This window comes from Trichosurus vulpecula, chromosome 7, assembly GCF_011100635.1.
Source record: "Trichosurus vulpecula isolate mTriVul1 chromosome 7, mTriVul1.pri, whole genome shotgun sequence".
Taxonomy (NCBI): domain Eukaryota; kingdom Metazoa; phylum Chordata; class Mammalia; order Diprotodontia; family Phalangeridae; genus Trichosurus; species Trichosurus vulpecula.
Genome location: NC_050579.1, coordinates 60,615,959 through 60,629,282, shown reverse-complemented (window position 1 = coordinate 60,629,282; position 13,324 = coordinate 60,615,959). Strand labels below are relative to the sequence as shown.

General features: G+C 42.4%; 1 protein-coding gene across 2 annotated transcripts in view; it reads left to right on the top strand.

The window, feature by feature from the left end:
- Nucleotides 1-11,472, top strand: part of AHCYL1 (adenosylhomocysteinase like 1) — a 48,010-nt gene extending 36,538 nt beyond the window's left edge. For both annotated transcript variants that reach the window (XM_036766644.1, XM_036766643.1), the window contains 14 exons: nucleotides 64-164; nucleotides 676-778; nucleotides 1,530-1,624; nucleotides 2,212-2,318; nucleotides 2,757-2,873; nucleotides 3,338-3,401; nucleotides 4,562-4,650; nucleotides 5,051-5,121; nucleotides 5,653-5,747; nucleotides 5,856-5,954; nucleotides 6,356-6,424; nucleotides 6,900-6,978; nucleotides 8,888-9,008; nucleotides 9,388-11,472. In XM_036766644.1, the coding sequence (XP_036622539.1) occupies nucleotides 64-164; nucleotides 676-778; nucleotides 1,530-1,624; nucleotides 2,212-2,318; nucleotides 2,757-2,873; nucleotides 3,338-3,401; nucleotides 4,562-4,650; nucleotides 5,051-5,121; nucleotides 5,653-5,747; nucleotides 5,856-5,954; nucleotides 6,356-6,424; nucleotides 6,900-6,978; nucleotides 8,888-9,008; nucleotides 9,388-9,394 (1,217 nt within the window). In that variant the 3' untranslated portion in view covers nucleotides 9,395-11,472. The remainder of the gene's footprint in view (nucleotides 1-63; nucleotides 165-675; nucleotides 779-1,529; nucleotides 1,625-2,211; nucleotides 2,319-2,756; nucleotides 2,874-3,337; nucleotides 3,402-4,561; nucleotides 4,651-5,050; nucleotides 5,122-5,652; nucleotides 5,748-5,855; nucleotides 5,955-6,355; nucleotides 6,425-6,899; nucleotides 6,979-8,887; nucleotides 9,009-9,387) is intronic.
- The last annotated feature ends 1,852 nt before the right edge of the window (nucleotides 11,473-13,324 follow it).

Here is a 13,324-nt window from a genome sequence, read left to right as displayed (position 1 = left end):
CATTTTAGCAGGATTGGTGAGATCCCTAGTGCAGTCCTAGCTCAAATCTCTGTTCTTTCACAGACATGTCTGCTCTGATTTCACTCAGGAAACGTGCTCAGGGGGAGAAGCCCTTGGCTGGTGCTAAAATAGTGGGCTGTACACACATCACGGCCCAGACTGCAGTGAGTAAATATATTGGGGGAAATGGAAGGAGCCTCATAATAAAGTAGAGAAAGAAAAGAGATGTGCTATGGTTAGCATTTAGCTCAGATTCTTCGTTTCCGTTCTCATCTAACTAACCCTCATACTTTATTAGGTGTTACCTTTCTGTTATCAAAGGATTGGATTTTCTGTGGGTATCAAAACCTTGCTTATATAAGTGTAACTCACTTTAGGTGTACCTGCTATGAAGAGTTGAATTTACAAAGCAAAGATGTTAAAGGATTTTCCATATTCCTTTGTGTAGCAAGGAAGGTCCCTTGATGCATTTTAAAAATAATACTTGATTTACACTCTAAAGGAATATATCTTTTGCATAAAGTAAGGCATCCCTCTTCTACCTAGTTTGCATTCTTTTATTTCAATTTAGCAGTTGTTGCATCAGAGTTTGTGGGTGGCCTTCTTGATATCTCTTGCATGCCACTCTTTGCCATGCCCCCATTTCTCACTGTGTTTTCTTACCTGTATGCACAGGTGTTGATTGAGACACTCTGTGCCCTAGGGGCTCAGTGTCGCTGGTCTGCCTGCAATATCTACTCCACTCAGAATGAGGTTGCAGCTGCATTGGCAGAAGCTGGTAAGTTGGTCACATTTTATATTATCTTTGCCCCCAGAAAGATACCTAAGCATAATTTCTTGGAAGCAGTACAAAAGGAAAGGAACTTAACTGTCTTATGTTTTAATTATGGAAGGATTTCAATAAGGTTTGAGGAGGGGAAATTTTAGTCTCTTGTAGTCCATCCCTGGTGTAGAGTTATTCTTATTAAACAAATCCTAGAGTTGTGCCTAATTTTGGACGTCCCTTTGAAGGGATACCACCATTTCACATGGACCAACAGTTATTCAGGTATTCGTTGATTTAGCAGGTTCCTTACTTGAAGAAATATTTCTGCCTTTATTTCATTCTTGTGATGCTTAGAAATCAGATGTTCTTCATTTGGCGGGGGGGAAGGGCAATTGGGGTTAAGTGACTTGCCCAAGGTCACACAGCTAGTATATGTGTCAAGTGTCTGAGGCTGGTTTTGAACTCAGGTCCTCCTGACTCCAGGGCCGGTGCTCTACTCACTGCGTCACCTAGCTGCCCCAGATGTTCTTCATTGAATTGTAACTGCTTTCTCAGGATCTTCAAGTGCTTAGACTCAAATGTCTTGATCCTTTGACCGAAGTCATTGGCAGACTCACAGTGGTAGTTTGGCTTCTTTGGCTTTCTAGTCCCTCCAGATAATTGTTCATTAGGGCTCTTGCTCTTCCCATGGGTTTTGGGAACTATTTCTAGGGGATTTTTAACCCCCAAAAAAGAAGAACTAATTGTGTTGACTTTTTTCCAGGTGTTGCAGTGTTTGCATGGAAAGGGGAATCAGAGGATGACTTCTGGTGGTGCATTGACCGCTGTGTGAACATGGATGGTTGGCAAGCCAACATGGTAAAAGCAAACAGAAATGTTCCCTTTCTGACCGCTGGAGAAGCTATTGCATTTCTCCTTTTCTCTTTCCTCAAAACATGACTCCCATTACTGAATATGTTCTAGATGTTTTGTCATGTCCATTGACTGTTCCTTTTAAAATGTTTTATTTTCCAGTTGTCAAGGAAGGGTCCGAGGGTTGGGTATTATAGAGTTAGGGGAAGAAGAGGGAGTAGCTAGAAGCTTCTGGCTCAGAAATGACAGAAAGGAAATGAGAGGAAATCACTCAGAGCTATCTTTTGGAGCATGGATCTGACTTTTCTTCCTGCTTTAGAAGCTCTCTTGTTGCATTAAAGAATTTTGTGTACCTCAGGTCTCAGGGAAAAATAGGTTATGCAGAGCCCACTGTCCAATTTTGGAGCCAAGGAATCTTTGGTTGTGGTCCTTTTCATGTCAATAAGGCCAAATATATCTTCCCTGTGTGAGCCTCTTTCCTCCTAATCATAAGAGGCCACTGTAGGACTCACTGTTGGTTCAAAAAGTGGGTCCACAGTTCCCCCAGCGTTAGCAGCCTGAATGCCCATAGAAGTCTTCTGGCTGTTCTGTAGATCCTGGATGATGGGGGAGACTTAACTCACTGGGTTTATAAGAAGTACCCAAACGTGTTTAAGAAGATCCGAGGCATTGTGGAGGAGAGCGTGACTGGTGTGCACAGGTAACAGCCTCTGGGGTAGCTGCCCCTCTTGCCTTTGCCTCAGCAAGTTCCTATGTCATTTCTGCTGGGCTGTATGTTGAGCCTGTAGCAGAGGTTGAGAACGCTTTCACTAGCCAAAGGCTGACTCTTTGAGTTTTCATTTTTGAAAGATGGGGGGCCTAGAAGGTTGCTTCCAATTATCATCTACTTTTTTTTTTCTCCCCTTGAATCAGGTGAGTCTAGGGAAATGGCATCACTTTTATAGAGAAGTAAGCTTCTCTAAGCCTTTCTCTAAAGGTTATAAGTGAGGGAAGGCAAGGAATAGGCTTTTGTTTGCTAAAATCCTTGGGAAGTAGGGGTGAGAAGGGTAGGGCTGGGCTTGGAAGGGAATTAATGCAGTTGTTCCCACATTTCATTTTCATTCCATTTATTTGTGTTTGTGGTTTCTCCCCTTCTTAGGCTATATCAGCTCTCCAAAGCTGGCAAGCTCTGCGTTCCAGCCATGAATGTCAATGACTCTGTTACCAAACAGAAGTTTGATAACTTGTACTGCTGCCGAGAGTCCATTTTGGATGGGTGAGTAGAGACTGCAGGTATCAAACCTGTGAGGAAGGGGAGGAGAGAGAACTTGAAGGTGTCATGGGAAAGACCATGGATTTGGGGTCAGAGGATCAGGTCCAAGTCCAGGTATGAAGTCTTGTGCTGCCACCTGCTTGATGACCTCACTTGACCTCAGTTTCCTTATCTGTAAAATGAAAAGGCCGGACTATATGGTACCCAGTCCCTTTTCCAGGTCACAGTCTTGTCATCCTGTTACTTGGCATAAGTGATGATAGCAGCCTTTCCTCACACTGTCTGATTCTCTATTGCTTTCCTTCACTTTGGGCAGGTGTCTGTGAATCCCATTTCAAGAGACACCAGTTTGGGGTCTTCTACCTGAGGCACCTGAGCCTATAAGGCTCCCCCAATGGGAAAGCTGCACGCAGGGATTGCATTTGAATTAGCAGTATTTGAATGGAGTCTTCGTCTTTTTTCCACAGCCTCAAGAGGACCACAGATGTGATGTTTGGAGGAAAACAAGTGGTGGTGTGTGGGTATGGCGAGGTAACTAGCTGGGCTTTGGTAGCCTTCTTGGAGCTTCCCTCTCCCCCACTTCTTCCTACTAGCCATTATCTTGTCCTAAAACAGACTCCTGTAATGAAACTTGTCCTACTGAAATTTATATCACCCTAGGATTATTGCTAATTGGGCTTTGCATATGCTTTTAGATAATGTCTCCTCATTCCAATAGCAAAGGTTTTTTTACTCCAAGCTGTAGATAGGCTTGCAGAATGGGTGAACCTCACGTGGATTATGAGCAGGGTGGGGAATGGAATGGAATGTCTGCATCCTGTTCCTTAGCGATAGCTTTTTATTAGTTTTGGTTCAGATGAATCCACTTTAGCTACACTCTTAATAGCTCATTAATGGTTGTGTGGAGTAAAGGTGTAAATTCAGGGTGGTACAGATTATAGCTGATAGTCTCAAATGAAACAAATCTCTGTTGTGGGTTTTTTTTTCATTGTAAGTCACAGAAAATCTATGCTTTGCCTGAAGTATACTTTTATGAACTAGCCTTTTTAAAAAACAGAAACGGAAAACTAAGGATGAGCTGCCAACTTAGTAGTTATGTGCTGTTTGTAGCACTGGAGATTGTGAACTCTTGTCAGGGGAGGGAGATAATAACCACCATTGAGGTTATGACTTAGCAAGAGGGCTTACCTCTTTAAGAATTATGTACCTTGATAGAGAAAATATCTCTCTTACTCATGTAGTCAGGAATCACATGCCCTCATTTTTTGTCCCCCTGTCCTCACCCACATCCAGTGGTCTTGGTGTTATTATTGTAAAAAAAACCAGTAGGGAGTGAGGTTCTTTTTAAGGTCAAAATCTCTGGAGTGAGAGCTTGCAGATTTTTATGGAGTGAGAGATAAGATTGTGATTGCCTGACCTTGGCCTGGTTCACCTAATAATTCCCTCCTCCCCATCTCCTTACTGTTTCCTTGCCTGTTTTCACCCTTATAGGCATTCTGCTTCTCGTATAAATTACTGGCTTAGCATGGAATGTACAGTATACTCTGTATTCACTTCTGCTCTGCTTCCATTCTCTAAATTTAGTTGAAGGCCTTCAGAAGGGCTTAGTCCCATCCACCAAGAAGCTAACCCTTTCCAAACACTTCAGCCTTGGAGGTGTGAGAGTCCACTTTCTTTCTCTTGCTTTGCAGGTGGGAAAGGGATGTTGTGCTGCTCTGAAGGCCCTCGGAGCAATAGTCTACATCACAGAAATTGATCCTATTTGTGCCCTTCAGGCCTGGTAAGGAACAGACTGATCATGTCACCCGATTTAGTACTAGATTCTCCCATATAAGTGTCTATCTTTGGACTCCTCTGGCCCTGTAAGTTGATAATCATTCGTATTGACGGGAACCCAAGAAGGAATGTAGCGAGCGTAGTCTGGAAATTTTTGGCTAGTCTAATAAATAAAGCCTTTTGGGCAGCCTCACCATCATAGTCTACAGATAAACTATCCCTTGATTTCAGGGTCTTTGGTCTTTCTCTTGCTCAAATTAGAATCTAGGATTATTTCAAAAGGACAGTCACTAGCTCAGCATAGCCTGTTATGTGTGATTACTATGACTGAGTCTCCCATTGGAGTGGCCTGGCCTCTGGATCACTGCCTGCTTGTTTGCTCATCATTCTCTTTCTTCTTCCAGTATGGACGGGTTCCGGGTGGTGAAGTTAAATGAAGTCATTCGACAAGTGGATGTGGTGATAACTTGCACAGGTAGGTGTAGAAGCTTATGGGTCTGACCCTGGGGGTCCCCAAGACCCTTTCAGGGGGGCACTTGAGGCAGAACCTGTTTTCGTAATTATACTAAGACATTTTAATTTTTAATACAGTAAAAATTGATAAATCCGCATAAACTAAAGCCCTTGGAGATCTTTAATAATTTTTAAGTGTAAAAAAGGTCTGAGATCAGAAAGTTTGAGAACTGTTGACCTAGAAGGGCAAGCAAAGTCTGAGACATAGTCCGGCATTTGAAGCTTGTACAAGGCAAGTGAGGCCTGTGTTTAGTTTTATGCTCTTTTGAACTAAAAACTGGGTCAACAGGACTTACAAAGAATGGGAAGCTTTAGCTCCCTTCTGGCTTCTTTGGCCTGCTTAGCCTAAGAACCAAACATAGGGATCCCTTTTTCTCCTAAATCTGAGAAAACCTCTCCATGCCATAGCTAATGCCAGAACCATTCAACCTTTCCATTGGTACCTTTGTTCTGTAGTATACCTTTATCCTAGTCACTCTTTTCTTCCCTTCAGGAAATAAAAATGTAGTGACCCGGGAACACTTGGACCGAATGAAGAATAGCTGCATTGTGTGTAACATGGGCCACTCCAATACCGAAATTGACGTGGTAAGGCCCCTCTCTCATTTGATCCCGAGTGGCCACTGTCTTAGACATTTTTTTCCGCTCTCTTCTTTTGTCTTATAGCTATACTTCAACTTGTTCTCTCCCTTTCAGACAAGCCTCCGGACACCCGAATTGACATGGGAGCGAGTTCGCTCTCAGGTGGACCATGTCATCTGGCCGGATGGCAAACGTGTTGTCCTCCTGGCAGAGGTATTCTTCTAGAAGGCATCTGGCTTTGATGTGGGATAGAGAGATCTGTATATGGCGAGAGGATAGAGACAAAGTAATGGGACTTTTCATGGTTGAGTTTGAGATTCTGGAGAAAGCTGTTAAACCAGCTCTTGCTCATTAGCCCCTTGGACCCAGGTTTATTTACAAAGGGAGCACCAGGCATTAGGGACTGAGGGGTGAATGGTATGGGTGGAGCAAGGGGGACAGGGACCTAGAACTTAGGTTAGAATAACACACTTTGCTTTTCTTCCTTTTGAGTCTTAGAGAGGCTCTGAATCCTGTCCATTAATAGGCTGGCCCATGTGTCACCTGAATTTTCAACCAAGAGTAGCAGTAGAACTGATCCCATCATCATTCTCTGCTTCTTGATGTGTTTTCAGGGTCGCCTGCTTAACCTGAGCTGTTCGACAGTTCCCACTTTTGTTCTTTCCATCACAGCTACAACCCAGGTATGTCACTGGAGGCTTTGCCTCCTTCTCCTAATACTGGGATTAATGGAGCAAGATCGAGTTCTTATAACCATAGGGGAATTTGTACTAATCTTTGAACAGATGGCTAACTACTGTCTCTGGCATATGCCTGTTCTGTTCTGGCGTTCTCAAATCATCAGTAAACAAGGGATAATCTAAAATTTTAGATAAAATCTAAAATCTCAAGGAGAGAGGGAAACTCAATGAGGCAGAAAGTGCTTGGCATCTATTTGAAAAATGTGTGGGCTGCAGAGTTTTGTTTCGTTTTAACCCTTGCTCCGGGTTAAATAGACCCTGGTCATGTAGTATTGGCTGATGTCCAGCACAGTTTAAGGCCAGTGCATTGAAAAACCCTACCAAATAGAACTTCTTATAGATTCCTGTTAGTCTAGGTTAATGCTCCAGTGCAAAAACTGGTTTTTGTTCTCATCTTTTCCTATTTTATCTACCACAGGCCTTGGCTCTGATAGAACTCTACAATGCCCCAGAAGGACGCTACAAACAGGATGTGTATTTGCTGCCCAAGAAGATGGGTAAGTGCAAAGCAGCAAGGATTTGTCCAGACTGTCCAGCCATCTGCATCGTTGCATAAATATTCCAAATTGTTCTTATGAGGGCAGCACCCCGGGCCTGGAGTCAGGAGACTTGAGTTCATGGCCTGGCTCTAGCCCTTCATAATGGTAGAAATACCAGCATTACTTGCCTTAGGAGTGATGTAAGGAAAGTGCTCTGTAAACCATGAAGCTTTATATAAATTTTAGATTGTTACTGCCTTTGTGAATTTTATCCCTTAGTGGATGTCAGTGTACAAGGTAAACTTAACTTCATTTCCTTTCTTGAGAGGGGTACTATGCTGCAGATATAGTTTAGCTGGATTTCAGCAAAACATTTGACAAATTTCTTAAGTTATTCTCATGGACAAGATGGAAAGAAGTGCATTAAATTATTAGTACTATTAGAATCAGAACTAGTGGAATGGTGGCTAAACCAAAGAGTAATCATTAATGGTTTGATGTTAGGAAGTTAGAAGATAAAAGACCTTCGTTAGTGAAGTGCCCCAGGGATCAGCCTTTGGCTAAGCTGTTTAATGATTTTATCAGTAACTCTGATAAAGGCCTCTTGCTTATCCAAAAGGCAGATGACCCAGAGTTAATAGAAATAGTTGCTGGTACATTCCCTGTCAGTCAAGATCCAAAACGGTCTTGGCAGGCTAAAATAATAGGCAAGATCTAATAAGATGAAATTTAATAGGGATACCTGTAAAATCTTAGGTGAGACTTGGGTTCCAAAAATACACTTCAAGAGTACAGATTGGCTGCTGCTGTTGCTGCTGTTTGTCCTTTGTTCTCGAAGAGGAACATGACTTTAGAAAGGTGATGCCATGACATGCAAGTGAAATGGATTTGAGTGAGGGAGCTCTGTGCAAAGTCACCAGTCTCACCTTCTCCTCTGGAGCCATCTGAGTCCATAGATCAGGACAACTGGAGATGCCAGGGTGCGGTGGGGGACCTTGGCCTTTTCAAGCTAGTGATTAAGAAATGAGACAAAGAATGGCTTCTGAGAAAAAACAAAAAACAAACAAAAAAATAAAATAGATCTGAGAGGGGAAGACCCTCAGGGCTTCTGACCAAAACAGAAACAATTGCTATTTATATTCCTTCTAAGCCAGTCTGGGCCCAAAGGATGAGCAAGTAGGGCTTAGCCTGGGACCTAGTATTAGTCAGTCTTCCAGGGCCTGAGTGAAGGATAGTCTTTAGGAAAAAAGACTGTCCATGATTAGATTGAGCATCAATCAAAAGATGGTAAAACAGTTTTAGAGGTACTGAGGATTCACTTATATTCAACTAAATGGATTTTTTTTCCCCATAAAGCATTGACAGTTGGATTTGTTTGATTTAGACTCTTCAAATAATCTAGTATTAGTTACTCCCTAAGTTTGGAGCTTTGCAATAAAGATGCACAGTGTACATTTACCTACAAATTCCAATATAAATCATAAGCTTCATCAAAGAAGACATTAACAATCTCAGAATACTTGGCTTGCACAAAATATTCATGCAGATAATTTGATATGCTTTGAATTGTCATTAAAAGTCATACTTTAATCCTTAAAAAAAAAAAAGAAAAAAGTTTCAGAGATCGAAATTTACATATAGATTGGGGAGATATGACAAGATAATATTGTTACAACATTTATCTGAAAAGGTGGGTGGTGTGGTGGACTCCAAGCTCCACTAACCCTACAGTTTATTCAACAATCCCCATGGCTTTTTTCAGTAAGGACCAAATGAACATTTTACACTATAGGTATTTACACCCACCAGCTGCTTCCTCACAGCCTGCAGTTGGGAAGGATTCAAGAGCAGTAGGAGGTGAGGTTGTAGCTCGGGGTCCTCACATGAAGCAGCCAGCCTGTTCAGCTTCCTTCTTTGCTCTTCCTAGATGAATATGTGGCCAGTTTGCACCTGCCTTCATTTGATGCCCACCTGACAGAGCTGACAGATGACCAAGCAAAATATCTGGGACTCAACAAAAATGGGCCATTCAAGCCCAATTATTACAGGTATCCTTGGGAGAAGAAGGGGAAGGGAAGTAAGCCCCTCTCTTAAGTCTAGCCTGAAAAGGAGGGGCCATTTTAACTGAAGACCGGATAATGGGCCTAGTTCGCAAAGGTGCAAGAACTCTGCTTCTGAAGCAGGCAAAGAAATCTTACCTCAAATGGTGTAAGTAAAGTAGGAAGCAGTTAGGGTCCTAGATTATATTATCAGAAATAGGTATTTGTGAAAGAGAAAAATGCTGAAGGAAGAGTGAGTCTTCCTGATTAGGTAAGCCTTTCTAACTTGAGCTGTTGAAAGGAGTGGGAAGTATGTTGGAGTCAGCTTCTTCTTGAATTTTCTCAGATGAAAGGCAAGGACTGACCAATTAATCTCCTTTTATTGCAGATACTGATGGACCATATTGCAGAGGACCAGTCCACACAGAACCACATAACTTTTAAAAAAATATTTTTTAAAATAACTTTTATTTTCATTTTACTCTTTTCTTGAATTTCTTTTCGCTGTGGTTTAATACTCTTTTTCTCATGTCTTTGTCTGTCTAAGCTCGCTAAACCGCACAGGGATTTGTTTCCTAGCTTTACAGATGAAACTGAGGGTTCAAGATTTCTTACCCTAGTCACTACAGAAGGAATTCATTTTCCTAGCTAGGAGGGGTGATACTTTCCTGTAGTTACCTTTACCCATCCTGGGGCACCTTAGTCTTAATGGGGTACCTTAATAACAGAAAACACTAAGGTACTCTTTTCTATGTGGAACAATCTGCAATGTCTAAATTGCCTTAAAAGAGCCCATTTCTTAGCTGCTGAATCAGGGCTTCTTCACGACTGTTGGAGGAGCAAAGGCGGTACCTCCCAGCTGGGTAGGTGAGATATAAGCTGTGTGCATGTTTGTGGATTACCCTCAGAAGTCGCAGGCCCTGTTTCTTGTGCAAGGCACCATCACTGGTTCAGAGGAGAGCTGGCGAATGGATGCCTGTTTAAAGCCCACCCAGACCGAGCACGTCCTCTTCCACTCCCAGGGCGCCTTCTGCATTCTTTTCTAGTTTTTAGCCAGACTGCACCTGTCTCAACTGAAATTTCTCTTTCAACACCAGTTTCTGTTGTACAATTTTTTTTTTAAGGAAAATTTTTAGAGTTAACACTTGTGGAACTGCTTGGCACTTGGTAGGTGCCAGTCCCTCTTTCTCCTTTAGACACCTGATAAGGAGGGTGCAGAGCCATGTCTAGTCAGCTGCTGGGCTCAGACTCCATGGGAAGCCTCTTTGTTTCTAGCCCACGGTTTTATAGTGTCAGTAAATTGGGGCCATAGCTGCTCGTTCCATAGCTCTTCCACTGTATTGCTCGTACTGAAGGCGAATTTATTAAACAATCACTCAGAATAAAGCACTGAATTGCTTTTTGAGGCTGTGTCCCTAAAGAGCACTTATCTGGTCAGCTGCACATCTGTCCCTGAACACATCTGGGGTAGCTGGCAGTGGGGAGAAAATCGGTAGATGAAGCTGGGGTGAGAGAGTGACCTGTCTGCAGCTTCAGGCTGTGTTGAGATTAGTCTGACATTTCACTCTGGTGTCACTTTTGATTGGTGCATCCAGCAGAAGGAAATTAAGGTCTGTGCATTCAAAGTACATCCATTCAAGGCAAAGAATATGGCTGGTAGGTCCTGGCTTGTATTCCCTAGACACCCACAGAGCCATTTTCTGAAGCACCAGAGAAATACATCCTTAAACTACAAACCTAGCTTGCCAGTCTCTCTGCATGGTAAACTGAGCTTCGGGCTCAGTAGCTTTTAAGGACATACTTGTTCAAAATCCTAATCACCCTCTACTAGCTTTGAACAATGGTACTATTGAGCTGGTTCATAAGTTGGTATTGGGAATTTAGGTCTTTGATTTCTCTACTACTGATGACCAGAAAGACAGAAATTACAACCGGAAAAACAAGAAAAGAAAGCTCCCAACCTGTTCCCTCCTATCAAGAGACAGTGCCTCATGCCAAAATATTTCTCCTTTTCCTGTCCTCTTCCTTTTTACCACATTCAATCCTTTATTAGTGTGACTATGCTTTCTTCTCCATAGATGCTATTGGAGCCCCATTTTCCTAAGGCAGACCCAGTTTGTATCTGTTCTTCCAAAGAGAACAGACCACCACCCTTATTAGGAGGTATTCTGACTATCAGTGTCCCCACTGACTTTCCCCATTGGAGGGAAATAGCCCAGGTTCATGCTACCCTCTGGCCTACTTCCCTGCTCCCATATCTATTACTACGTCAATAGGAATATTAGATAAGGGCTCCATCTCTGTTCAAGCCATGTAACAAAGGACATTATAGAATGAGGTGTTGTAGATCAGAGGGAGCACGTGGAGAGCAACCTGGGGTGGAATAGGTTTATTTTGTATATGAATGATTTTTAATGAATGCAATATTAATCCTTGCAGATAAGCAATAATCATTAAAGTCGATTAGAAAATTCCTGGTAATCTGCCTCATTCTTGGTGGGAACACAAAGGTTCTTTATAACCTGTTGGTAGAAAAGAGTCATTTGTCAAAGCCGCATTCACCGGATATTGATTGCCCATGTACTGCTACGTCCAGGGCACTACAAAGGAATTGAAGCTGTATAAGATATGGTTTCTATCCTCAAGGAGGTAAGGAAGTAGTAGGGAAAGTAAGAGTCAGTATCCTTTCAGATATGGCAATTATGAATGCTTTCAACTAAATGTAGTTGGAAGTACAGAGAAGGAAGGAGTGGGTCAGGCTGACAGTAGTTGGGGAAATGACCATCTGTGACACCAAGAATGGCAGGGTTGGGATCATCAGCACAGAAGCCGGAGCTAATGCCCGTTGTTTTTATTTTGTCGTCCCAACCAATGGCAGGGGACCACACGAGGCCTGCATTGCCTATCTTTGAGTCTCACAGAGGTTGAAGCTTGTTCAAAATCACCTCTCTATTCAGTGATGGAGCTGAGACCACAGCCCAGGTCTTTGCCTAGGGCAGTGGTTATTAAAATTTTGGGTTTCGGAATTCCTTTATGCTCTTAAAAAATTACTGAATACTCCAGAGTACTTTTGTGTAAGTGGGTCATAGCTATCAATATTTACCATGTTATGAATTAAAGTGATAAAATTTTTGAAATACGTATTAATTTTAAATAATAGTAAGCCCATTGCATATTAACATAAATTATGTATTTTGTGAAAAATAACTTCCCCAAAACAAGAAACTTAGTGAGAAGAATGGCATTGTTTTGTATATTTTTGCATATTTCTTTAATGTCTTGCTTAATAGAAGAAAATTGAATTCTCATCTGCTTTTGCATTGTCTGCTGTGATGCATTGTTTTGAAGTGTAAGAAAATCCCCCTTCACACAGACAGATGATTAGAAAAGGAGGGAGCAGCATTTTAATAGGCAAAGGGCATCTTAGTATTATTATGAAAGGCATTTTGACCTCCTGGGTCTCTGGGACTCTCTGGCGGGAGTGGTGGGAAATAAGGCTGGAGGGGCAAGTTGGGTTCAGAGTGTGGAAGCTTTTTAATACTTGAAGCATGAGTTGGAGTTCTTCTCAGTGATAGCGTGGAACAATTGAAGCCTCTTGAGCACGGCAGTGTCACCATTATAGTAGGACCAAAGGGATATTAATCCGGGCTCTGTCTCTGGTGGCTTGGAGAGGCTAGAGTCTGGAGGCTGAGAGACCAGTTAGGAAAGGTCACTTTAGTTGAAGCTTGAGGCTAAGAATGAGAGTGGAAATTACTATCTCCATCTTCAAAAATAGAAGAACCCATTGTTCCTGATCACTTTTTCCAGTTTGGCCCGTAGGGCTTACAGCTCTAGGGGCAGGTGTCTTGTAAATGGGACTCTGTTGGGAAAGTTGCTTTTGGGGACCTTTTGTATGTTAAAACTACAGTGGGGAAAGGTATGCATATAGGAGTGGTAGCTAAGGGAAGGGGAATCAAGAGTGGAGCCATAGGGCACTTGGTTTACATGGCCTTTCCCAAATCAACGGTAATACCGATTTTAAAATGAGGCCCAGAATAAGAGGTGGAAAGCAGGAGGAGAGGTTATGGCAGGGTCTTGGTTGGGGCTAGGGGATGGAGGTCTGATCGTGCCATACTCAATACTGATCACTCCCTATCCAGTAAACTCCAGTGGTTCCTTTTTACCTCTGAGATCAAATATAAAACAATCTGCTTGGCATTTAAAGCCCTTTCCAATCTTGTTACACAGTTATAATCCTGCAACACCAGCCTTCTTGCTGTTCTAGAACGTGACACTTGTGTCCTAGCTCAATGCCTTTTCATTGGGTCTTCCTTCCTGGAATGCCC